Raw genomic sequence first — 25,507 nt, 5'->3', positions numbered from 1 at the left:
AAAAAAAAAAAAAAAAAAAAAAAAAGAAGAAAAAGAAAAAAAGAAAAGAAAAATAAGGGCAATCTCTAATTACCAAAATAGAAAGATTTCCAATATAAGTTTTTTAAAACTGTGCGTTAGTATGCTACCTTTTAGATGAGAAACAGAGAAGAAATAAGAAAACATATTTGTCAGCTGGGCACAGTGGCTCATGCCTGTAATCCCAGCACTTTGAGAGGCCGAGGTGGGCGGATCATGAGGTCAAGAGATCAAGACCATCCCAGCCAACATGGTGAAACCCCATCTCTATTAAAGAAAAAAAAAATACAAAAAATTAGCCGGGCATGGTGGTGCATGCCTGTAGTCCCAGCTACGCAGGAGGCTGAGGCAGGGGAATCACTTGAACCAGGGAGGCGGAGATTGAAGTGAGCCAAGATCACACCACTGCACTCCAGCCTGGGCGACAGAGAGAGACTCCGTCTCAAAAAAAAAAAGCAAACAGATTTGTCGTTTTAAATATTTAAGTAAAGAAACTCTAGAATGATATGTAAGTAACAAAAGTGGTTACCTGTTTGGGAGCGGGAAATGAAAATCAAAACTGCGGCGTAACTGAGACTTTTCACTGAATGTCGATACTTACAGGCACAGACACACACATAAAATATGTAAAAGGAACATCCTTTCAAAAATAAAAAATTAAGATGATTAAATCAGTACTGGAGATGGAGACAGAAAGCAGTCAGCTAGGTATGGTAGCACTGTTGAAATTCTATAGTTAACTCCTATAGCAAAAATCATACATTTTCAAAATTGCCCTTGAAAATCTCTTAGGTAGGCAAAACACAGGACACAGACATATCGTTGCTCAGGGGTCCAACTGGCCAGCTTTTCCACCAGCTTTATAATACTGTCTTCCTCTGCTAAGCAACAACAGAGTTGCTGGTGGGCTTTGGGGGCCATGTTATATGAAAAGCACACATCTTTTTTTTTGAGACAGGATCTTGCTCTGTCACCCAGGCTAGAGTGCTGTCGTGCAATCTCAGCTCACTGCAACCTCCACCTCCCAGGTTCAAGCAATTCTCATGCCTCAGATAGCTGGGATTACAGGTTCGTACCACCACACGCAATTAATTTTTGTATTTTTAGTAGAGATGAAGTTTCACCATGTTGACTAGGCTGGTCTCAAATTCCTGACCTCAGGTGATCCACTCACCTCAGCCTCCCCAAGTACTGGGATTACAGGCATGAGCCACTGTGCTGGCCAAAAAAGCATAAGTCATACAGTTTGAATATTAGTCCCTGCTCAAATCTCATGTTATATTGTAATCCCCAGTGTTGGAGGTGGGGCCTGGTGGGAGGTGTTTGGATCCTGGGAGTGGATCCCTCATGAATGGCATAAGCCATACCCTTGGTGATAAGTGACCTCTCACTCAATCCCTCTCTCTCTTGCTCATGCTTTCGTCATGTGAAGTGCCTGCTCCCTCTTCGCCTTCTGCCATGACTGGAAGCTTCCTGAAGCCTCCCCAGAAGCAGAAGCTGAGATGCTTCCCACACAGCCCACAGAACCATGAGCCAATTAAACCCATGTTTTAAAAAAAATAAATTACCCAGCCCCAGGTATTTCTTTATAGCAATGCAAGAAAGGCCTAATACAAAACCCCAATACCACAAGACCAGGTGCCACAAGACCCATCCAGGGATGGTGACATGGTTTGGCTGTGTCCCCACTGAAATCTCATCTTGAATTGTAACCCTCACAATTCCCACATGCCACGGGAGGAACCCGGTGGGAGGTGATTGAATTACAGAGGTGGGTCTTTCCTGCACTATTCTCATGATAGTGAACGAGTCTCACGAGATCTGATGGTTTTAAAAACAGAAGTTTCCCTGCACAAGCTCTCTCTTTGCCTCCTGCCATCCATGTAAGACATGACTTGCTCCCCTTGGCCTTCTGCCATGATCGTGAGGCCTCCCCAGCCATGTCAGAAGTCCATTACACTTTTTTCTTCTCAGTCTCAGGTATGTCTTTATCAGCAGCATGAAAACTAATACAGATAGGCAGATCCATGACACCCACCTTGCCCTCACTGAAGGCACAGCAGTGGAAACATCTCCACTATTCAAATTACTACTTCTAAGAGACCTTCAGAAGTCTAGAGGAGCAAGCACGTTTCCACGCTCCAGTACCTCCTGACTCTCCTGGGTCCAATTAGGGCAGAGTAAGTGCTAGTTCTCTGCCAACCCAACATTAGGTCCTGTAACTGCAGTGAGAAGAATCCCAGGAGAAAACTCAGGCATAAAAATGGAGAAAGTGGACCAGGCATGGTGGCTCATGCCTGTAATCCCAGCACTTTGGGAGGCCGAGGTGGGCAGATCACAAGGTGAAGAGTTCAAGACCAGACTGGCCAACATGGTGAAACCCTGTTTCCATTAAAAAATATACAAATTAGCTGGGCATGGTGGCTCCTGCCTGTAATCCCAGCTACTTGGGAGGCCAAGGTAGAAAAACTGCTTGAACCGGACCTGGGAGGCAGAGGTTGCAGTGAGCCAAGATCATGCCACTGCACTCCAGCCTGGGCTACAGAATGAGACTCCAGCTCAAAAACACAAAAAATAAATTGCAAATAATGGAGAAAGTGAGACATCAGACCGAAATTACTAGAAACCCTCAGGAAATAAAGAAGGAAGAAGAAACCAAGAAACCAGAAAAACCATCAGAACAGTAATCAACTCTTAGAGTAACCAAGAGATCCAGAGTTTCTTAAAAGAATCATCTCAAATCTGAAGAACTGAGGAAGAAGAATCATGAACAATCTAAAGTAACTGCCTAGTGTCTCAAGTAGAAGGGCATGAAGAGGAGCTGGCAGGAATGTTTCCAGATAATGACAAGTTTACAGGCCTACTCATGAGGCTAACTAGAATCCAAGGAGCCAGCCCTGGCCCTGTCCTCATGGAGAAGGCCTACACAGGATTCCAGGATACAGATGAACACATCGTTTTCGGTGTGTAGACAGTCATCCTTCCAACTCCTGAGTTCTGGCCCTGGGCCTGGGCCATTCCTATTCACTTTGAGGGACCGCTGTGGGCCTCTCTACCCGTGAGTTACATGCAGGATCCTTGGGTGCCCAGATGGGGGCTTTAAAACATGAGCCCTCCATGGTCAGGTCCATAACCTGTTTCCTGCCTTTTTCTCAGCAGCCCCCAGACCCATGAAACAGTGGTCTTCACCTTCTGATTCTGATCTAGATCTTGAACTTAGAAACAATTAGAACCTGGCTCCAAATTCTGTCTGAAAGAAACAGAATAGGCTGGGCTCATGCCTGTAATTCCAGCCCTTTCAGAGGCCAAAGCAGGAGGATTGCTTGATCCCAGGAGTTTAAGACCAGCCCAAGCAACATAGTGAGACTCCATCTCTATTTAAAAAAAAAAAAAAATTAGCCGGGTGCAGTGGCTCACGCCTGTAAACCCAGGCTGAGGTGGGTGGATCACAAGATCAGGAGTTCGAGACCAGCCTGGCCAACATAGTATAGTGAAAACCTGAAAACCCATCTCTACTAAAAATACAAAAATTAGCCAGGCATGGTGGCGCACACCTGTGGTGCCAGCTACTTGGGAGGCTGAGGCAGAAGAATCACTTGAACGTGGGAGGCGGAGGTTGTGGTGAGCCGAGATCATGCCACTGCACTCCAGCCTGGGCAACAGAGCGAGACTTTGCCTAAAAAAAAAAATAAATAAAAATAAAAAAATAAAAAAAAACTGCCACTCGTTGACACAGCTGGCAGTGTTCTGCATGCAAAAGTTTCTCATTTTCACCTGGAAAGCAGGTTAGTACAGAGTCACCCTCACTGTCTAAGTGTTTACTACTCCCATCAGCTGGTGTTTGAAGAAACTGGACGGCTCTCAAGCAGAGGATATACCCAGGACTGAGCCCCTTCATTGGCTAAACTGAGATACTCAGCATCTCAGTTCTTAGAATACCTACCTGTATTCTGTGATGCAACTGTTGAAATTTCTCTTTTACTTTAGTGTTCAGTTCAGTAAGAGTACTTAAGGGTCCTGAACAATCACGGATATCCTAGGAGACATTGAACAGATAAGAGGCCTTTCTCAAGGCAGTGAAATGAAATAACACCATCCATAAAGTCAGAGTTGGTTCAGACCAACTAATATTAACGTACTGACTGTAATTCATCCTGATCTTTGCTGTTTACCTCTGCAACATGAGCAAAAACATTATCATTTACATTTTTCTCATTCCTTTTTAGATTAATGTTGAATTACTATAAAAGCCTAGAAAGAAACACAATTGCTTTGACCTAATTTTTAGTTCCTAAATTTTGACAGAATCTTATGTGGCCAGTATGAAAAAGCTTAAAACAGCTTGTATGCCCAACACGATTGGACATGCAAAAGCAATACTATAACTTCAGAATCTGAGATCCTTCCAACTTGAAAATCAGGATGCTTAAATATCTGGCATCATATGATGAGATTAACTTCTTCAGTGTGATTTGACAAACCATCAGTGATAAGTCAGAGTTTATACAGACATGTTTAAGGGCAGATTTAAAATTTGTTCCTGGACATTCAGCAACAGATTCAGCAACAGCTGGTGCCATGTTTCAGAGCAGGCTCTGGAGACAGACGATGTGGATTCTAATCCTGGCTGTAGCAACTTATTCGTTGTGTAAAGTTACTTGGAAAAGTTATTTAAATTCTCTCTGTCTCAGTTTAAATTCTCCGCCTCATCACAACACTACTTACCTCACAGATCATAGGTCATACATGCATGTAAAGCACTTAGCAGAGCAATGGAACACAATAAGAGTGCAATACATCCAGCTATAATCAATCTTTCTCATCAGGAATCACAAGAACCCAAATGTTAGAAAGGGTACAGAAGGGTGCTTAAGCAATTTAGATTAAGAGAAAATGCAATTTCATTTGTATGAAACTTGTTTTTCTATAACTGACCCAGAAGTTCTGTAATGTATATGTCAGAGAAGTGAAGTTCAATAAGTTTTAAATATCTCCATCAAATTTCAATTTTTCTCTGGCTTACTCATTTAAACACACTTCTTTGCACCGTATGATAAACTACGAATTTGGTTTATTCTGCATCTGGTTTATCTGGGGAGCCCTACTTTCCTGCACTTTTGCCACACCTTGTTACAAACTCATTCTGAGTCTACATCTAATGTTTAGTGACTTTGTTGAAAATTATTTGCTAAACTCATGGGACCGTGTCTACATTCCTAATTCTTGCCTACATCAACTCGTTTATCTTACCTCTACCCTTAAATGCCTTAAGGCAAAGCATATCATTTCCCATCCATACAAACAGACTAACACTCTAAGGTGTTTTTCCTAGGCTGACTTTCCCAGTCCAGGTCCCAGTTTTGCCATTGACCCAGATCTGCCTTCTAACCTGGGCCTTGGCGCTATATTCGATTTCCTCAAGCATAAAATCACAACTACGGCCCAGGTTACTTTGCTGCCTCCCGTGCCAGGTGGCAGGGGGCGGGGCTAGCGGCCTCCCGGACGCTACTAGGTGATGGGGAAGCAAACGTCAGAAGGCGGGGCCAAGCAGGGTGGCAGGTATGTTGTGAGGTGGTCACGGGCGAGGCGACGACTAGGGCAGCAGGTGGAAGGGGCAAAGCCGAGCCGCGAAGCACGGATCAGAGGCGGAGAACGGTGGGGCGCTCTGGAAATGGGCGATCCAGCAGCACTGGGAAGGAGGATCAAGGCCAGCAGTCACGGGGACACGACCAAATGGGGACTAAGAGGTAGCCGGCCATGGGGCGGAGCCAGTGGCTCGAGAAACCAATTGGGTAAAGTTCTGGAGTGACACTGCCGCGCTCACAGACCAGCAGAGCTTGGGTTAGGGCTGCTGGAGACCAGCAGGAGTCCCGGGATCAATACCTGAATAAGGGCCTTCACCTCCAGGTCAAATTTGACAATCTCTTGGTTACAGATCCGGACGTGGACATCTTGGGGAGCCGCCATGTTGAGGACGGACGCCGGCTACGGGCAGCGGCAGGGCCCAAGTTCAAACGCGTTTTCGCACCACCTTCTTTCCCTCCCCGCCTAGTCTCGGGGCAGCGCCCCCTAGAGACCGGCGAAAATGGCATGCGAGGGTCCCTGCTTAGAGTTGGAAATTTACCCGACACGTGGAGGGAAATCAGCCTCCCCTCTTAGTATGACCCTAATAACACGGAGAGGAGGAGAAGAGGGAATATCAAGAACGCTTCACAGTGATCTCTTTCCAACTTCCTTCTGTCAGGCATTCTAATAACTACGTATTTTTTGCATAGAAAAAACAAAGATGGGAAGAAAAGTATCCATTGGGATGTCTCTGGAAAGTACAAGTAACACTTTTTTTGTTTCCTTAAACTTTCTTATATTTTTAATATTTTCTACAGTGAGTATAAATTGTGGAGTAAAAGAGAAAATGATAAACGTTATATGCTTTTTAAAGTATGGAGTTCAAGGCAGGTCAGTAGAGTTCCTCCTATCACTCCAACAGGATTTGAGGGATCTTTGTAAAACGTGAAATTGATCAAGTCACCTCCCTGTATGCAGCCTTTCTATGGCTGCTGATGATTCTCTTTTGTATACCCTCAACAAATGGTGACTCCTTTATTTTTGTTAGTAAATAATCCAAGTTTCTTAGCTGGTTCTCAAGGCCATCAGCCACCCCGGCCACCAGCCACCCCATCCTGCAGGCACCCTTCCTGGATTCCTCAAGCTTTCTGGATGTGTAGCCTTAGAATGTGGTGTTCCCTTTCCCTAGAATGCTTTTCCCCACTCGACCGCCCTCCATCTGCTTTTGTTCATGTCACTTCGGCAAGTATAGATTGTGAAGAACTGAATGCCCAGGAGCTGCATGTTCATCTCTCTTAATCCTCACAACCATCCTTGAAATTGTCCTACCCTAGTATTATAGATCAGGAGATGGGCTGAAAGCAGATTAAAACAAAAGAAAACAAAACCAACCCTGCCCCAAGATTACCCACCCTGAAAGTGTCACGGCCTCTACTGAAAGCCATCTTTTCCCCAAAAAATCAACATGGCCCCCACTTGTTGTTAGCGGGGCTCTGTGCTTGGGTGTTCCTACAGCCCTCTCCATACCCTCTCGTAAGGTGCTCATCACTCCACCGCACCTAATAGAGAGGCAGTGTATCACAGGATTCACATCTGCCCTAGCTCAAATCCTGTCCACGGTATACTTTGCATGCCTGTGCCTGTCTCCTCAGAGGCTAACTGGTGGTAATCAATAGCACCTTCACAGGCTGGAGGATTAAGTAATACATGAAAAGCACCAAGCACGGTGTGCTAATGTGGCATGTGGTAAGATCTCAATGCCCGTTAGCTGCTATTATTCTACTACTAGCCAACATTTTGGGAGCCCGTCTTATGTGCCAGGAGCTGTGTACTAAGTGCTTCACGTGTGTCTCGTTTAACTCTCCCAACTCTGTGAGGTACAAACAGGACAGAGAAGAATAATGACTTGCCCAGAGCAAATGGAGTTGCTAGGTCAAAGGACATATGCGTTTTAAAATTCTTACGTACTGGTGCATCACAACCAGGGTGCCCGCCCAGCTCGTCCAGCTCGCCTGCCCGTCCGTCCCCGCGGCGGCAGCGGCTGCCCAGTGACAGCGGCGGCGGTGCCAGGCCGGCCGTGGTAGCCTAGGGTTGCACGGCTCGGAAACGCAGAGCCGGCCGAAGAGCGGCGCGATGAGTGGAAGGCCGAGCCCGGGCCGCGCGCGAAGAGACCTCGCGGGCGGGGAGCAAAAGGCCGACGGGAGTGAGCGCGGGGACAGTGGCTGCAGGCGGCCCAACCCGTCCGTCCCCTCGGCCGCCGCCGGCCTGAGCCACAACCAGATCCCGCCGGGGCTCACGGAGCTACTGCAGGGCTACACCGCGGAGGTGCTGCGACAGCAGCCGCCCGACCTCGTGGAATTCGCAGTGGGCCACTTCACCCGCCTGCGCGAGGCCCGCGCCCGTGCCTCAGCCCTGCCCGCCGCCACCCCACGCCAGAGCCCGGGCCACACCGCGCCAGAACCCGGCCCGGACCACGTCCCCGACGCCAACGGGGACAGCGAGGCGGAGGAGGACGAGGACTTGGACGTTCCTAGCACATTTAATAGACGAGTAACAGTCTGTGCTGAGACCTATAACCCTGATGAGAAAGAGGAAGATACCGATCCAAGGGTGATTTCATCCTAAAACCGATGAACAGAGACGCAGACTTACAGGAAACTTGCAAAGATATTCTCCCTGTCAAAAATCTTGATCAGGAACAGCTTTCTCAAGTTCTTGATGCCATGTTTGAAAGGATAGTCAAAGCTGGTGAGCATGTCATTGACCAAGGAGATGATGGAGACAACTTTTATGTCATAGAATGGGGAACTTAGGACATTTTAGTAACAGAAGATAATCAAACCCGCTCTGTCGGTCAGTATGACAACCACGGCAGTTTTGGAGAACTAGCTCTGATGCACAACACCTCCAGAGCTGCTACCATTGTTGCAACCTCAGAAGGCTCCCTTTGGGGACTGGACCGGGTGACTTTTAGAAGAATCATAGTGAAAAATAATGCAAAGAAGAGGAAGACGTTTGAATCATTTATTGAGTCTGTGCCCTTCCTTAAATCACTGGATTTGTCAGAACGAATGAAGATTGTGAATGTAATAGGAGATAAGATCTATAAGGATGGAGAACGCATAATCACTCAGGGTGAAAAGGCTGGTAGCTTTTACATCATAGAGTCTGGTGAAGTGAGCATTTTGATTAGAAGCAAGACTAAATCAAACAAGGATGGTGGAAACCAGGAGGTCCAGATTGCCCGTTGCTTTAAGGGGCAGTACTTTGGAGAGCTTGCCCTGGTCACCAACAAACCCAGAGCTGCTTCAGCTTACGCAGTTGGAGATGTCAAATGCTTAGTTATGAATGTACAAGCATTTGAGAGGCTTCTGGGGCCCTGCATGGACATCATGAAAAGGAACATCTCACACTATGAGGAAAAGCTGGTGAAGATGTTTGGCTCCAGCATGGATTTGGGCAACCGCGGGCAGTAGGTATGCCACACCCCAGAGCCTTCTTAGTGTGACACCAAACCCTTCTGGTCAGCCACAGAACACATACAGAAAACAGACATGACAGAACCGTTCGTGCCGTTGCCACCACTGCTGCCACTGCTGTGGTTATGGGCATTTAGAAAACTTGAAAGTCAGCATTAAAGGATGGGCAGAGGTTCAACCCACAACTCCACTTTGCTTCTGAAAGCCCATTATTAGACCACTTGTAAAGATTACTCCAACCCGGTTTTCACATCTTTGGTTCAGAACAGCATGTCTCTCCAACAATTTAAGTGCCTGATACGAGGTCCAAAGTATAAACATGCTCCTTTCCTCTCTTGCTGCTACTCTTGCTTTTGGAAGTTACCACAGGGTCTGCAGAATCCTGTTGTATAAGTGTAGACACTCTCTAATCTTTCTCAAAGGAGGAAATGTAGCCTTCAGTCTCCTCATTTGTCCTTTGAGAAAGTCCACATTTGTTCACAGTTGCAGCCTTTGGTTTTACAGTGGGAAATGGTGGCGGATGAGATGGGCATATGTGGCCCAGTGGCGTTGTACTGTCTGCTGACCACTGTCTCCAAACCCACAGTGATGCTTAGGGAAAGACCCTGCTCAGGACCCAGCAGATCAGCACCCCAGAGCAGACTGATATGTCAGTGGGACCCATGTTAGAGCAGAAAATTTGGGCTCAGCACATTTTACTGTTAGTAGAGAGCCAGGAAAGGTTTTCCGGGTTGGGGATTTTTTTTTTAGTAGGTTTTGTTTAACCTCTGTGCAGTTTGCATGAATGAATTACTATCCATTTATAAGGAGCCAGGATCTGGAAGGTTGCTATCACTTTGTCTGACCCAAATACCTTCCTGGGCAACTCCTACCATTTGTTTGCAACTGCCCCTCCTGGCTAATGGCAGTAGGCTGGCAAGAGGTTGTACTATAAAGAGAGCTCTTGCCTTCTACTCCAGAGAATTATTGTGTAGCTTTGCCGTTGAACCTGCCAATTTTTAAACTCCTTAAAGAAGCAGCAGCTATTTTTTTGAAATTAAAACAAATTATTTCTCAGGCCAAGCTCAAAGGCTCATGCCTATAATCCTAGTGCTTTAGGAGGCTGAGGTGGGAGGATCATTTAAGACCAGCCTGGGCAACAGAATGAGACCATCGCTCTACAAAAAAAAATTTTTTTTTTAATTTGTCAGGTGTGGTGGTGCCTGCACGTAGTCCCAGCTATTTAGGAGGCTGAGGTGGGGAGGGTCACTTGAGCCCAGGAGGTCGAGGCTACAGTGAGCTGTGATCCTGCCACTGCACTCCAGTCTGTGTGACACAGTGAGACTCTGTCTCAAGAAAAGGAAAAGAAAAAATTATTCTTTAGGTAATTTAACTTGGACATATTCATATATATGGAGTTTGTCTGCTGATGCAGGCATTTGTCCTAAAGATCAAATCTGTTTTCAAAAATTGGCATCATTTACAATTCCATAGAATTACCGTGAAGGCCTTTCTAGGTAAGATGTTGGGGTATTTGGAATTCTAATTGTTAACCCCAGAAGAAGGTAATTTCACTTGTTTTTATTTAAAACCCATTTAGCCTTTTAATTCTCTCAGGTAGAATTCCAGTGATCATCCTAACAAGGCATATTTCAGAATAATTTTTTTTTCCTTCAGAATAACTTAGAATCAGATGCTGTAAGGGGTCCTAGGAGCAGTGTGAAATTTCCATAAAGATAAATTTGAATGTTGTAATCAAGTTTATATTAAATCAAGATGCCCATTCCAATATGATTTTTTTTTTAACTTGTATAACTCAGTAAGTCCCTAAGAGATTACGTGCTAGGGCTTGAGTCATTCCTGTTGTAGATAATGATGGTCCACACAGTCACCTTCCACTGTCCACATAAGCTAGGCTTTCTGCTTTTGCCACAGACAGTGTGGCCAAGATATTTCCAAAGTAAATAACCCACCACAACCTTAGTAATTTCTCTTTTCTTCTTACACTTCACAAAGCAAAAGCAGAAGGACTCTTTTCAGACTGTCCTCTGTAGCCTACATTGAAGCTTTCAGAATAGTGAAAGGTTATAATTAATACTCCCAGACAGGTAGCTAGCACTGAGAAAGACCATGTGGTGATCCCACATTTTTCTCAGGTTCTTTTTCTCCATGGTGTTACTTTATTATCAAATAAATTCAGAAAGCAGGTCTTGTATTTAGCAGACAAGAACCATACCAGTTTCTTGCAAAGGTAACAGGTACATTGGGTTTCAGGAGTGACGCAGAGGTCCAGCCCTAGAACTTGTGAGGATTTTGTTTGAACACTGAGCAGATGCCTCCTCCCTACCACCCATCACACTAGTTAGGGCTGGCTGTGAATTCTGTGCCAGAGTCACTCCTGCAGTCTGCTAGGGATGGGCCTTTTCATCCCATTCTCACACAATCCCCGTCTAGTCTTTCTCTTCACAGACCCCTCCTTGACATCCCTGACTTGATGGTTTTGGAGTCGAACTGATCAGGTTTAAGTCGTCCTGCTCATGTTGGGCATGGTGGCTCATGCCTTTAATCCCAGCACTTTGGGAAGCTGAGGTGGGAGGACTGCTCGAGCCCGGAAATTTCAAACCATCCTGGGCAACAGAGGGAGACCCTGTCTCTTCACACACACACAAAACAATTAACTGGACCTGGTAGTGCATGCCCAGGAGGCTGAGGTGGAAGGATTGCTTTAACCCAGGAGCTTGAAGCTGTAGTGAGCCATGATCGTGCCACTGCACTCCAGCCTGGGGGACAAAGTGGGACCCTGTCTCCAAAAAAGAAAGTCATCCTCCTCTAACTACTGATTGACATATGGATTATCAGTTCAGACCTTCTCTGCATGCAGGATTCCTAGGGAGTTCTATTTACTAGCTTGAGGAAGAGGGACTTTAAAAGGACGTGTGTGAGTGAAATAGGATATAGCCATTACCACAGTGCCAGGACCTGACAGCGTTCCAATTCTTTTTGCAGCATGGGGAATCAAAGGTGGCAGACCAAGTTCAACTCAGGGCTGAGGTATCCACATTGTCCACATCAGGCAAGCCCTGCACTGATGGTTGAGCCTCATGGAGAGGAGCATGTGTTGGGAAGAGATCCCTTTGTTAACTATTTTATGTTCTCTTCAATGAGTTAGTGCTCATACCCCATTTCTGGCTTTGCTGTTGATTTTGGATGGTAGAGAATATTCCTGAGACCCTTCCTTTTGGCCCCCAGCATATCCCACCCACTCTCTTCTCTTGGTTGAATTCTCTGAAGAAAAGGTACATGTGCTTTTGTCCTTTTAGTCAATAGTCTTCATATATAATTGTGTTACATATATTGCGGTAGACTGTCAGAAATCCGGGGAGAGCTTTCCCTTTGAACAGTTTAATGAGTGAATTCAGCAGCAAAGTGACAAGAAATGGTTATCCAGCTAGGAGAGGTTATGTTTATCCTCTAATTGCCCATTTTCTCTGTGCACAGTGATATTGTATTCAGTGAGAGGTGCTGTTAGCACCTGTGTCACAGTGTACAACCTTCTCTCATTTAGAAAAAAGAGCATTTTACACAGAGAAAAAGTAAGAAGACTCATGAATGTCATCTTCTATCTTTTCTTTTCAGTTGGCTGATGTTTGAATTTTTGTTCTTGTCATGCACTTGTAAACCAATCTTGCCAAGATATGAGTTGTTTTGGTTTTTCACTGTGATTACCTCTTGTTCCTCCTGTCTTGACTGCTGGCGTTCCTCAATTCTTCTATTGTCTATTTTATGGGAAGCAGCCTTCCCATAGGTTTCCTTTTACACACTGCAGGGCTATCTTTACACTTAAAAAAAAAAAAAAAAAAAAGGACAAGAACAGTCACTAACCTCATGGGGGCTTTCATAAAACCATTTAGCCCACCTTGAGCAAAGGGTAGATTCCGTGTTTTTTTTTTTAAGCTCACTGTAATAAAAGAAATCTGATTCAGCATTATTGTGCTACCTCAACGGTAAAAAATGTTTTAAGGTCTTCTTTTGGTCCTAAGTTCTACATATAGGGTTTGAAATGTCTTTCAATTGGAATTATTTTTTAAATCATTGGGGTGAATTTTATTTTAACCTGTTTTAAACTTGTATTTTAATCTCAGAATAATAAGTGATTGAAAAGAGATCAATTCTTGCTCTGTAGTGTTAAAAATATAATGAACAGTCATTAAGTATTAAGTCTGTTTGCCATAAATAAGGTTGATGTTCTTTTTGTTTTTGTTAAGGAAACTCTAGGGCTTGGCTTTACTCTTGATTAATAAAGGCTGACAAATCATGTCTGACTTTCTGGTGCAGTCTTGTGTTATATGTTTGCCATTTTGTTTCAGGGCTCCAGGTCATTATAGCACTCGTTTGGCAGATACACTCTTCTAGCAGATCTGGGATTGGGGTATGAGCTCAGGAAAATTAGGGAGCCCTTGAAAATTAGCTCTGGACTTGTGTACTAGTCAAGGTTCTCCAGAGAAGTAGTCAGTAGGGAGTGTGTATATGTGTGTGTATGAAGTTTTTTTGTTGTTGTTTTTGTTTTTGTTTTTTTAGTGGCAAATATCACTATGTTGTCCAGGCTGGTTTTGAATTCCTGGGCTCAGGCAGTCCTCCTGCCTCAGCTTTCCAAAGTGCTGAGATTACAGGTGTGAGCCACTGTGCCCAGCCTAAAGATTTATTATATGGAATTGGCTCACACAGTTATGGAAGTGAGCAAGTCCCAAGATATGCAGGGTGAACTGGCTAGCTGGAGACCCAGGAGAGCCAATGGCTTAGTTCTAGTCCAAGTCTGAAGCTCTGAAATTCAGAAAAGCCAATGTTGTTGTTGTTGTTGTCCAAAAGCCAGCAAGCTCAAGACCCAGGAAGAACCAGTGTTTCAGTTAGAGTCCAAAGGCAGGAAAAAAGACAATGTCCCAGTTCAAAGGTGGGCAGGAAAGAGAATTCTCTCTTTCTTGGGGAAGAGGGCCTTTTCATTCTATTCACACCTTCAACTGATTGGATGAGGCCCACCCACATTAGGGAAGGTAATCTTCTTTACTCCTATACCAAATTAGATGCTAGTCTTATCCAGGCTGGAATGATGGCTCAGGCCTGTAATCCCAGCACTTTGGGAGGTGGAGGTGGGTAGATCACCCAAGGTCAGGAGTTCGAGACCAGCCTGGCCAATATGGTGAGACCCAATCTCTACTAAAAAGACAAATATTAGCCAGACATAGAGGCACATGCCTGTAATCCCAGCTACTTGGGAGGCTTAGGTAGGAGAATCACTTGAACACAGGAGGTGGAGATTGCAGTGAGCTGAGATTGCATCATTGCACTCACTCCAACCTGGGTGACAAGAGTGAAACTCAGTCTCAAAAAAAAAAAAAAAAAAAAGTCTTATCCAAAAACACCCTCACAGAAACATCTGGGGTAATGTTGGACCAAATATCCGGGCACACTATGGCCCAGTCAAGTTAACACATAAAATTAACAATCACAATATTGTATTTCAATTGTGGATGGTGTGCAAGGGTATCTAGTGTATCTCTTGCCAGGAAAACAAACTCACCAATGAAACCCAGCAGAGCTGGGCATGGTGGCCCACATCTGTAATCCAAGTGCTTTGGGAGGCTAAGGCAGGAGGATCATTGAAGTTTGAAACCAGTCTGGGCAACATAGTAAGATGCTGTCTGTACAAAAAATAAAAAATAGCCTGGCACAGTGTCTCTAAAAAAAAAGGGGGCTGGGTGAGGTAGCTCACAGGCTCACACCTGTAATCCCAGCACTTTGGGAGGCAGAGGCAGGTGGATCACCTGAGGTCAGGAGTTTGAGACCAGCCTGGCCAACATGATGAAACACGTCTCTACTAAAAATATAAAAAATAGCTGGGCGTGGTGGCAGGCACCTGTAATCCCAGCTACTTGGGAGGTTGAGGCAGAGAATCACTTGAACCCAGGAGGCAGAGGTTACAGTGAACCAAGATTGCACAGCTGCATTCCAGCCTGGTCAATAGAGTGAGACTCTGTCTAAAAAACGTAGAGGCCAGATATGGTGGCTCACACTTGTAATCCCAACACTTTGGGAGGCTGAGGCAGGCGGATCACGAGGTCAAGAGATAGAGATCATCNAGTCACTAACCTCATGGGGGCTTTCATAAAACCATTTAGTCCACCTTGAGCAAAGGGTAGATTCCATGTTTTTTTAAAGCTCACTGTAATGAAAGAAATCTGATTCAGCGTTAGTGTGCTACCTCAATGGTAAAAAATGTTTTAAGGTCTTCTTTTGGTCCTGAGTTCTACATATAGTGTTTGAAATGTCTTTCAATTGGAATTATTTTTTAAATTATTGGGGTGAATTTTATTTTAACCAGTTTTAAACTTGTATTTTAATCTCAGAATAAGTGATTGGTGATTGAAAAGAGATCAATTCTTGCTCTATGGTGTGAAAAATATAATGAACAGTCATTAAGAATTAAGTCTGTTTGCCATAAATAAGGTTGATGTTCTTCTTGTGTTGGTTAAGGAAACTCTAGGGCTCGGCTTTACTCTTGATTAATAAAGGCTGACAAATTATGTCTGAAAAAAACAATTCTTACGTACTACCAAATTGCTCTTCATAGGGATTGTCAATCCAAACTCCCTCCAGCAACACGGCATAAATGTGCGTTCTCCATAGCCTTGTCAACAGGATAGGTTAACAAAATTGGAACTTTTGCCAATCTGATTAGGTGAAAATGTCTTCTTTTATTTGCACTTCTCTGATCATGAAAGAGGTTGAGGAACTCTACCTATGTTTCAGAGCTATTTGTACTCTATTGTCCACTCATTGTTCTGTGGGGTTGCTGGTTTTTTTTAATATCCATTTCCAGGAACTCTATATATTAGGAGGATTAGTCCTTAGAGATGAGTTTCACAGCTTTTCTAATTTTTTTTTTAAGACTTCTATAGACTTTAAAAGTCTATAGAATTTTGATTTGGCTTCTGGTGTTTTAGTCTTTAATATTTTGTTAATCTTGTTTTACACTGAATTTATCAATCTTTATTCATGATTCCTGGATTCGGGGTCCAAGTTAGAGAAGCCTTCCCCACTTACAGAGATTTATGGGTCTTTTGTGAGGTTTTTTTACACTTAGATCATTATCTATTTTGAAATACATGTTGGCTTATGTTGTGAGATATTAAGCCAATTTTACTTTTTCCGGAGGTTACTCAGTTATTACGATACTATTTACTGAAGAGTCTACCTTCTTCCTCACTGGTTCTGGACGTCCCATTTGCCATACAAAATTGTCTTACGTATTTGAGTCTATTTTTAGATCTTCTATTCTCCTTGACTGGCCTGTCTATTCATGCATCAAAATGACAGTTTTAATTATTATAGTTTTATAATGACTTTTAATATCTGCTAGAATTAAATACCTCTTCCTCTTGCCCCCACCCTCCATGGCTGCCCCCTCGCCCTCACTGCCAACCAGCATCTTCCAGCTATGTTTTCTCTGTGTAAAAAATTTTTTTAACCCTCTTGGTATGTTTTCTTAGGATGACATTACATTTTTTAGCAACATTATATTTTTAATTTAACTTAGCACTGTGAGTTTTATGTCACTGCTCCTGTTTAAGAACTTGGTGTATCTTCCAATGTATTCAAGTTTCCTTCTGTGTCCTTCACAGAGCTTTTAAAGTTTTCTTTATCCTAGACCTTGTATACATTTTCTGTTAAGTTTATTCCTGGTAATATTTTAAGCACCTGCTTTATAAGGTCAAAACCTTTTAGAGAAACTGAGGTTTCCTTTCTTCAGGTCACTCCAATGTTTTGGATACTCACATAGAAGCTCCCTATTTAGGACAGCAGAGAAGCCCCAAAGCTAGCAGTTGGCAGACCTGCGCACATGCCTACTCTTTCACATCATGCTTCTTGTTGGATATTTGCATGCAATCAACAGTCCCCAGCTGCATCTCTATGCTGCAGCTAAAGAAGGAAACACAGCTCCCTTTTTCTCTACCCTCCAATATTCTTCCTTCCAATAAGGAGACCCAATCTTAAATCCTTAAGCTAGAGACCATCCTCGAGGAACAGGTGTGCAGTCTAGTGATCATTATACCCAATCACTGGTTCCTCTCAACTCTGTTTTGCTTCCCCTATTACCTCTACCCACAGATCCTGAGACTAGCTTTTGTTTATCTGCTAGGTTTTGGTTTTAATTCTTTTTGGTTTTTAGATTCTAAGGCCTTTGTCCCTCACCTCCAGAAATGTCCCAAATATTGCCTGTGACTTGGCCTGATCCCAAAGAGATGAATACGAATTGGTGCAGAAAGCCGACTGGAGTTTGAATTGGAGCTCTATAATCATATAAGCTAGGTTTGGAACTAGTCTCCTCATATTAGTCTAGTCTCTTTTGTAAAATGGACATGACTACCAGCCTCACTGGGCCCTTAAGGACACCAGCCGAGTTTCCTATAACAAAAGCACCTAGCAGAGTCTTAAGGAATGCCACTCCATCCCCTAGGGCTTTTTTTTTTTTTTTTTAAAGACGGGGTTTCACCATGTTGGTCAGGCTGGTCTTGAACTCCCAACCTCAGGTGATCCGCCCGCCGTGGCCTCTGAAGTGCTTGGATTACAGGCATGAGCCACCACGCCTGGCCCCCCTAGGGCTTTTTAACACCTTCTTCCCGCTCTGAACCTTTTAGCTGGGATATTAAAGCATTTCCCAGCCATCTTCTTTCTTTCAAATTCTCCACTGTACTGTGTGGCTGAAGAGCTCACCAGTTGAATGACCCATCTAACTGGATGCTATCCACAGAAGGTTTAGTTTCCTAAGAACTATACTGATCTGGCTCACCCAGCCCTTTAACAGTCTCAAGACCTTGACAGAGGCTCCTGTGAGCAGTGGTCTTGACAGATCGAGTCCTGATGCAGAACCAGTCCATGGGAGGCCATGTCCCTCCCCTTTGCTTCCTGATGGCCCCAGTGTCACATGAATCAAAGAGGATTTCTTCAAGGGTCCAGGATACTTGGAATACAAGTCTATGATTCTCTAATATACGCCACTGGATGTGGTACCTGTCTCCTTGAAAACACCTCGGCAAGGATAATGTACCTAGAGCATATCTGTAATATGTACTATTGCATATCTGTATAATGTACATATCTGATAATGTACCTTTGCATATCTGTAACAGCTCTTGTGTTGTTCTGCAATCCTGTTCACGTGCTGGCTGTGGGTTCCTGGAGTTCTCTTTAATCTCTCTATTGCCCAGTACCTAGTACAGGTCCTGGCAGAGTGAGTGTTCAATAAATATTTGCTGGCTGAAAGAACACATACTCTGATGGTAGCTTTCACTTAGGTCTCTGGACTTAAGGTTCTGTGTATACGCCCAGCTTAGCTTGGAGACTTACAATGATTAAACACACACACACACACACACACACACACACAGACAAATGTTTACATCAGGAGAGACCCAAAATATTTTATTTCCCATGGAGAACACTTGCCCCAAGATTCAAAGAGGAGAAATAAGAATAAACTATCCTCTAAACTGTGAAGAATGCAAACGCTTATATCAGCAAATAATTCTATATAATAGCTAAATGTCCCTAAAATATTGAAAACTCAACCTATAGTGTCAAAAAACAGTTAGTTCTTTGAGTACTACCATGAGAGGGGCAGCACGACCAGCAGTTCACTACTCTCTGTGATTTGTAATTTCTTTAGAATAGGTTCTCTTGAGAAGTGGACGGTTACCTAGGTAAGCAAGATACAAGTACAGAAAGGAAGGGTGAAAACATGAGGCAAACAATTCAGAACCTTTTCTTTTCATTTTTTTATTTTAAATTACAAAGGATGTTGCATACACTGATGAATCTGTATCTGACTAGAAGTGCTCAGGGGTTGGAAGGTGACAGAAAACAAAGGCAAAATTTGCATTGCCTTTCCTTCTGAAATGAAAAACTGCACAACTATTAACCAACATTTAATAGAATAATTTTTAAACAGCTCATGCGTCAACAAGATAAAATTCTTTCTAGACAAGAGACAAGACTGAATCCAATAAAAAGTGTCATAGCTCCAGCTGGGAGAGAGGGAAAAAAAAAAACTACAGAATATTTATGATAGCATTACAAACAGGATCCTACGCAACTATGCAAAAGAGGTTGCCACATTGTGCGAACAAATGCTTTGAATTCTTGCCCTTCCACACTTCTCTTGTGACTTCTGTGCTGTCAGCCCCAGTATTGCTGTCAACCACAATGCTAAGCTATAGGACAAATCCTAGGGAAAGAAGGTAAAAAAGCAGGCAGTGGAATACAGTGTCATAAAAATGTGGTGGAAAGGCAGATACAGTACACACATACACATTTCTGTTATTTGGTTCTGAAAAAAACAAAGGGCGAAGGGCAAGACATAGTAATCAGTCCTGCTCCTACCCACCCAGAATTTAATTAACTACACCATTGTGTTTACACTGTTATGAAAGAGGCAAACCGAACCTAGTTCACCCAAACTTGGCACATTGAAATATCCAACTTTGATGTTCTTCACTAGTCACCAAGTCTTCAATTCCAAAATACTGTCTGGAAGTAGCTTTGAGGTTCTATTCCCTCACTACTACCTCCAAACCTCTCTTATCTAAACAAAAATGGCAATTTGGCCTAGCTCAGTTCCTAGGTGTAATTTCTACAATTTCAGTCAGTTTATTAAGCGTGAGGATCATGCTTCAACACATAATCCCACTTGCCTATGGAAGTGTATAACTTTCAGTAGTACATTTTCATCATCTTTCCCCAACATGCTTATTCCTTAAAACGAAACAACCATTCCTACAGTTGACATTCATTGTTACATCCCAATGTGTTTGAAATATTAAAAAAACATGGAGTCGTCTTCGCATAATGCCCTTATTAAGATTACAAAGATTACAAAAGAATCCACAAGTATTACGGCACTGTGTGAGACTTATTTGTCATGATCCAAGGGAAGAACAAGACTGCAGTTCTGTGCAAAGTTGTGGAAATGGCCTCAGTTCCATGGGAAACGGTATTCCACAACAGACTTCACTAGAAGGATAATTGAAACCTTTTACTTTAACACTGAAAGCATAATTCAATGCATTCTCAAAATTCAAGTTTCAAGATATGGAGAGATGCTAACATTCTGTTACATAATTAACTAGAAAACACTTGAACAGAATTTTAGGAAACTATATAAAGAAAGGGAACATAAGTTTTTGTTAATTCCTGCTGAAGGCAACTTGAATTCATTTCTTAGAACATTAACTAAATCTTAGCAGCTAAATTTTTTTGAATGTATGGAATAAAGAAAAGCACATCCATTCTTGACATTTTGGTGAATAAACTAACAGCTTTATTAATGAAGGCAAACATCAGATCATTGTATGAATATTATATATATAAAAAGAAATTCAAACTAACAGCATTGTATTTCAAAAGTACTGTACTTCTGTTTCTTTTAAAGAGACTTGTCATCTGTTTTTATAAAACAAACAAAATGGGTACTCTTCTCCTAAAAAATCCTGGAAAAATGAAATAGTCAATTTCAAGCTGATGAACTGAACACACCTTTCTTTAAATGCAGACTATTGCTAAGAAGCAAATAAAGTCAAGCATCAGAAAGAAGATGTATGAGAAATTCATGAAAGTCAGAGAAAGGGGATGTAGTGAAATTACTGCTAATCTTTCCCCCTCATATTCAAAGACCATCCAAAACTGGTCTTTCATACAAATATAAAATAACTATAAAGAGAGGGAATTTGAAACTATACCCATCTGAAATCCTTCATGATGCTTTTGTAATAGTTCTGATTCTCTTACCAAAAAGGTCAAAGTTAAAGATGTAGGAAGTGAAAGGGAATGAAGACGTTTAGTTTTAAATGTACAAGTAAGGCACAATATAAAGCCACATCATAATCTGTCATGAAGGATACAGGAAAGGACAAGAATCATACATGGTACAGTAGAACAAGCAATTATATTGACTGAAAAAGTGTGGCACCCAATTCAAAACTCAGACAAGATCTTAACAAGAGCGACTGGACAGCATGCTTTCATATGGAGACAAACTCTATAAAGAATCCAGTGTATCTGAAACTAGGAAAAAAAGTTTCCATTGGTTTTTTTTAAAAAAATCATAGTAGTACTAGAGTCAAAGTTTATAATTGCTTTGGAACAATGGGTTTACTTGAGGTGAATTCACAATGCCTTCACTTAAAGTAAGATTCTGGACTTCATTATGAGCTATCTGTATACCATGTATGAACACAGAAAACCTTTAGAGAACTCTTCTCTAATGATCTTCACTCAAAAATACATGCCACAATTTTCAAAAACAGAACATGTACAACTGTTGGGGTTTTTACATTACCCTTATAAGATTTGTTTGTGTGATACACTAAACATATATATTTTAATGACAATAGAGGAAGCAGATTATTACTGGCATTAAAGTACAACCATTTCTAGACGGTTTTAAATGCCACAGAGTCCCCTGGTTAAAATGTAAAGCTGCACAGCTTGCCTATGTCATCTTTATGATAAAGTTAAAACAGCAAGAGGATTTAACTTTCACTCTACATTTTACTGCCAGGTTTTTATTTAGATCAAGTATCGCTGCAGCATTCTGACCAGCCCAGATTTAGCAGCAAATGGCAGGAATCATATAAAATGCAATTTTTTTTAACAAAGTGCTTTTCTAAGATATACATACATATATAAATAGGTACAAAATAAAGTGTCAACATTAAAAAGCTCAACTATTTAAAAGCTTTTAACTATTTAACTTAAGTAGTACATATAAAACACTGAAACTCAAGGATATGGAATCTACTAAACAGATTCAAAGTCTTTTTTTTGAAATGCAAGACCAAAAAATCAAATTCTGGTTTGCAGACAGGAAAAAGGTATCAAAAACCAGAATTCCTAACAGAGCAGCTAGAAAGGGGCAATTTTATAAACCTTATCAGCTGAATATCATGAGGCAATTTTCACCTGATTGCAAAACTGCCACAGTTTGAAACACTTTTCAATTTACCAGACACACTCTGTCAAGACTTCATATACTTCCAACTTGCAAGCCTGTCTGTGCTCTGCCTTCTCCCACCTAAAAAGGAAAAACTTTAAACAATGAACTTACATTCTATTAAACCATTAGACTTGAGCTTATCATCTGTTTAGCGTGAATGTACTAACCAGGTACATTTCCACCAAACACATAGAAAAATCTTGTGCATCACAGTTCAGCTAAGGTGGTAAGAAAATCCTTACAATCCTTCTTGGGTTTCTTTTTTAAGATGTCAAAGAAGCAGGTAAGCAACATTGTTCACTTTTACTGTGTGTTCTAGATCAAACCTTCACAAGCTATAGCTTCATGTGCTATAGCTTACAAATGGGGTGTCAGAAGTAAAAAAAAGAACAAATTATACTTTGACACTTTATAGTCAAAGCATAATTAAGAAATAAATCCCACAGCGGGTAATGGAGAAATAGGTAATTTTTCCAGCAGCTATGCCTGAAATTTTTGGTTATTTTTTTCCTTACTAAATGTTTTTTTTTCTTTTTTTTAGTTTTTAAGCCACCAGTTTTCAGAGTTCAAAACACAAGATTTGAGAATAAAACAGTAAGAGAGACAGGATGGAAAGATCTGTGGGGGAAGGTTTATAATGCTGCCTTGACATAATAAATTTCTCAAGAGGTAAAGCTTGAACACAGTTAAAACACTGACTAACGAAGCTGTTTTATATGAGCAAAAAAGAGCACCTAAAAACTAAATGTGTTAATGTTTCTCAATTCTAGAAACTATAGAAGAATAGGTCACATGTTAAGTTTGAAGAAGCTAGTTTGAAAATACCTGTACAAAAATATAAAAATCTATAAATTTTTGTTTTTGTTTTAAGCCTGTGTTGATCTTTGAAAATATTACATGCACAATAATACATCAATTTTCGGAAAAGTGGCAACTAAAGAATTAGGTGTTTTTAGCTTTTTTCTTTTTTACATACATATATATACATAATACAATAAAAATAATCTATTTTGTTGTTTGGTGGAAGTATACTACAATAAGCTAAATAAACATTTTAATTTTCAAAGTCAAAAACTATTTTACCAATAGCTTACTAAAATGAAATATATTAAAATTTCCTACAATAAGTGCAGAAATAAAAGACATCTAAATGGCCACCAACTATCTACTATGGAAGCGAACTAGAGGAACAGCAAAATAATATTTGTATGTATGGATGCTCCTTCTGTAGATAATTGGACCCAACAGAAATAAAATTCACAGTTCAGTAAGATCCCTAACCCTGACCTTTTTTTTTTCTTTTTTTTCTCCTTTTTTTCATACATTCATACAGTATCATGTAAGCTGTGCAAAACTTTACTTAGACTGGCAGTTTGCCATATCAGTTGCATTTGTCTTTGGTACAAAAAATAAAACAATCGCAATAATGTGCAAGTATTTGTCTTCTTCCGGTCAAGTACCGAAATATGAGTTTTCTAGAGCCATCTTTTTTTTGTTATTTTTTTGTTTTGTTTTTTATACAATACACAGACTCTGTGGCATATATCTACATTTCAACATAGTCCTATATACATTCAAAAAATCTGAAAAAGAGTTGGAACAAAAAAACATTTAAACCCCATAATTTTTCCATCTATATATCTTGTTTTTTCTCATTAGGGTTTTCATCATACAAAATATTACCAGTTTTATAGTTTCCCCAAAATACAAGGCACAAAGAATATGCTTTTTTTTCTTACTTGCACAGACATTTGTGTGTGTGTGTGTGTGTGTGTGTGCATGTGTGTATATATATATATTTATATATATCATCTTGAACTCTGACAATGAACATCTAATATGGCCCACAGGCACAAGTGCTGGGTGTGCCATGTACAAGTGAGATTAATGGTTGTGGAAAATTAGAACAAAAAGCAATAATTCTAAAAACAATTTTAACCAACTGTTTAAAAAAATGCTTCCTCAATTTTTTTGTGTGGTTCAGAGCATAAATCTACCACAATACTTGGCATTTTACTATTTCACACCTCCAAAATGTTTTTCTTTAACAGATTTTTGTAATCTGTACCTAAACATTTACTTAAACATATGATTTTCAATTCTGATGCCAATTGTAGTTTTAATCATGGTTTATGCTCTGAAAATACAATAATCAAGTATTTTGGATCATGCTTCACTTATGCTACTTAGTTCTTAAAACAATGTAACCTAATTGTAAATGTTTACATAATGCTAACTGACATGCAAAACAGAATGAAAATTTACAATGGATAACGTGACAAAACGCAGACATTTCTGACCAGTGGTCCAATGAGGCTGATTACACCTTTGATGTTGGTATCCTTAATCCTACAAGGCCTCCAGTGGGATTCCCTTCTGCAGTCTTCTCTAATACTTGGTTAACAAATTCTGAGGTTTGCCCAGCAACTGGTAGACCTGAAGAGAAGAATAAAAGACACATCTAGACATAGAAATAGAAAGGCATGAAGGGAAGGGGAGGGGCTGGTAACATCTGAGGATCCGGTGTGGCCCTCAGCTTGATACTGGTTCCAAATGAATTCCCTGCCACTTGCTACTGCAGCTCAGAAAATAATACTACCCTTCACATTACTGTCTAAAATTTTAAGATTAGAAGAGTCAAACCAAGAATAGTCATGAAAAATCACAAATCAACATTTAAAGTGGGGTAGATGACAAGTATAACAGTCCAAATAACAGTCCAAATCCAAACCCAAAGCCTGCCAACAGGCACCACTTCCCATGTCCACCGAACAGGATTTTCCCTGTTCTCTCACCAGTCTCTTACAATTACTCTAACCTCACCAAATTCCAAGAGTCGGTTTCATCCGTGGAACTGAAAATGAACCTAAAGGATGTTTTTGGTCATTTTTATAATTACTGGATACAGTTTAAGTTTCCTTTTCTTCATTTAAAAAAGTGAATGAATAAATAAGAAATGTTGGAAGAGAAGAGGGAGAAATGTGGGAGCAGCATTAAGTATGTAGATTTTCTCATCTTCCTCATCTTCCATAGTAAGGTCAAAAGACAAAATCAGTAAATCAAATAACAGAGGAACAAGTACAGTTTTTAAAGTATTAGAAAAATAAAAAGGATGGAAGAAGAAATATATTTGTCAGCCAGGCGCGGTGGCTCATGCCTATAATACCAGCACTTTGGGAGACTGAAGCAGGTGGATCACCTGAGGTCAGAAGTTCGAGACCAGCCTGGCCAACATGGTGAAATCTCATCTTTACTAAAAATACAAAAAATTCGCTGGGCATGGTGGTGGGCACCTGTAATCCCAGCTACTCAGGAGGCTGAAGCAGGAGAATCATTTGAACCGAGGAGGCAGAGGTTGCAGTGAGCCAAGGTTGTGCCACTGCACCAGCCTGGGCAACAAGAGCGAAACTCCATCTCAGAA

The 25,507-nt window shown here is 41.4% G+C and overlaps 2 protein-coding genes and 1 pseudogene across 4 annotated transcripts in view; 1 reads left to right on the top strand and 2 right to left on the bottom strand.

The window, feature by feature from the left end:
* BNIP1 (BCL2 interacting protein 1) overlaps positions 1-6,011 on the bottom strand; it is a 19,076-nt gene extending 13,065 nt beyond the window's left edge. The window contains exons 1-2 of one of the 2 annotated variants that reach the window (XM_017535091.2): positions 5,902-6,011; positions 3,962-4,054 (exon numbers count right to left, since the gene is read on the bottom strand). In XM_017535091.2, the coding sequence (XP_017390580.1) occupies positions 3,962-4,054; positions 5,902-5,985 (177 nt within the window). In that variant the 5' untranslated portion in view covers positions 5,986-6,011. The remainder of the gene's footprint in view (positions 1-3,961; positions 4,055-5,901) is intronic. The other variant, XM_017535092.2, reaches the window with a different exon arrangement.
* Positions 5,913-13,363, top strand: LOC108309027 (annotated as a pseudogene). The gene is made up of 2 exons (XR_001827156.2): positions 5,913-9,059; positions 12,048-13,363. The product of XR_001827156.2 is annotated as a cAMP-dependent protein kinase type II-alpha regulatory subunit-like (transcript).
* Positions 13,364-21,190: 7,827 nt separating this feature from the next.
* Positions 21,191-25,507, bottom strand: part of LOC108309029 (CREB3 regulatory factor) — a gene marked incomplete at its 5' end in the record, with an annotated part of 27,760 nt that continues 23,443 nt past the window's right edge. Inside the window, one exon of the mRNA XM_017535093.2 lies at positions 21,191-24,522. Coding sequence (XP_017390582.1) covers positions 24,407-24,522 — 116 coding nt within the window. The remainder of the gene's footprint in view (positions 24,523-25,507) is intronic.

The sequence above is a fragment of the Cebus imitator genome, unplaced genomic scaffold (assembly GCF_001604975.1).
Source record: "Cebus imitator isolate Cc_AM_T3 unplaced genomic scaffold, Cebus_imitator-1.0 Scaffold91, whole genome shotgun sequence".
NCBI lineage: Eukaryota > Metazoa > Chordata > Mammalia > Primates > Cebidae > Cebus > Cebus imitator.
Note: the sequence above shows the minus strand (reverse complement) of the source record. Positions and strands in the feature narration are given on the sequence as shown.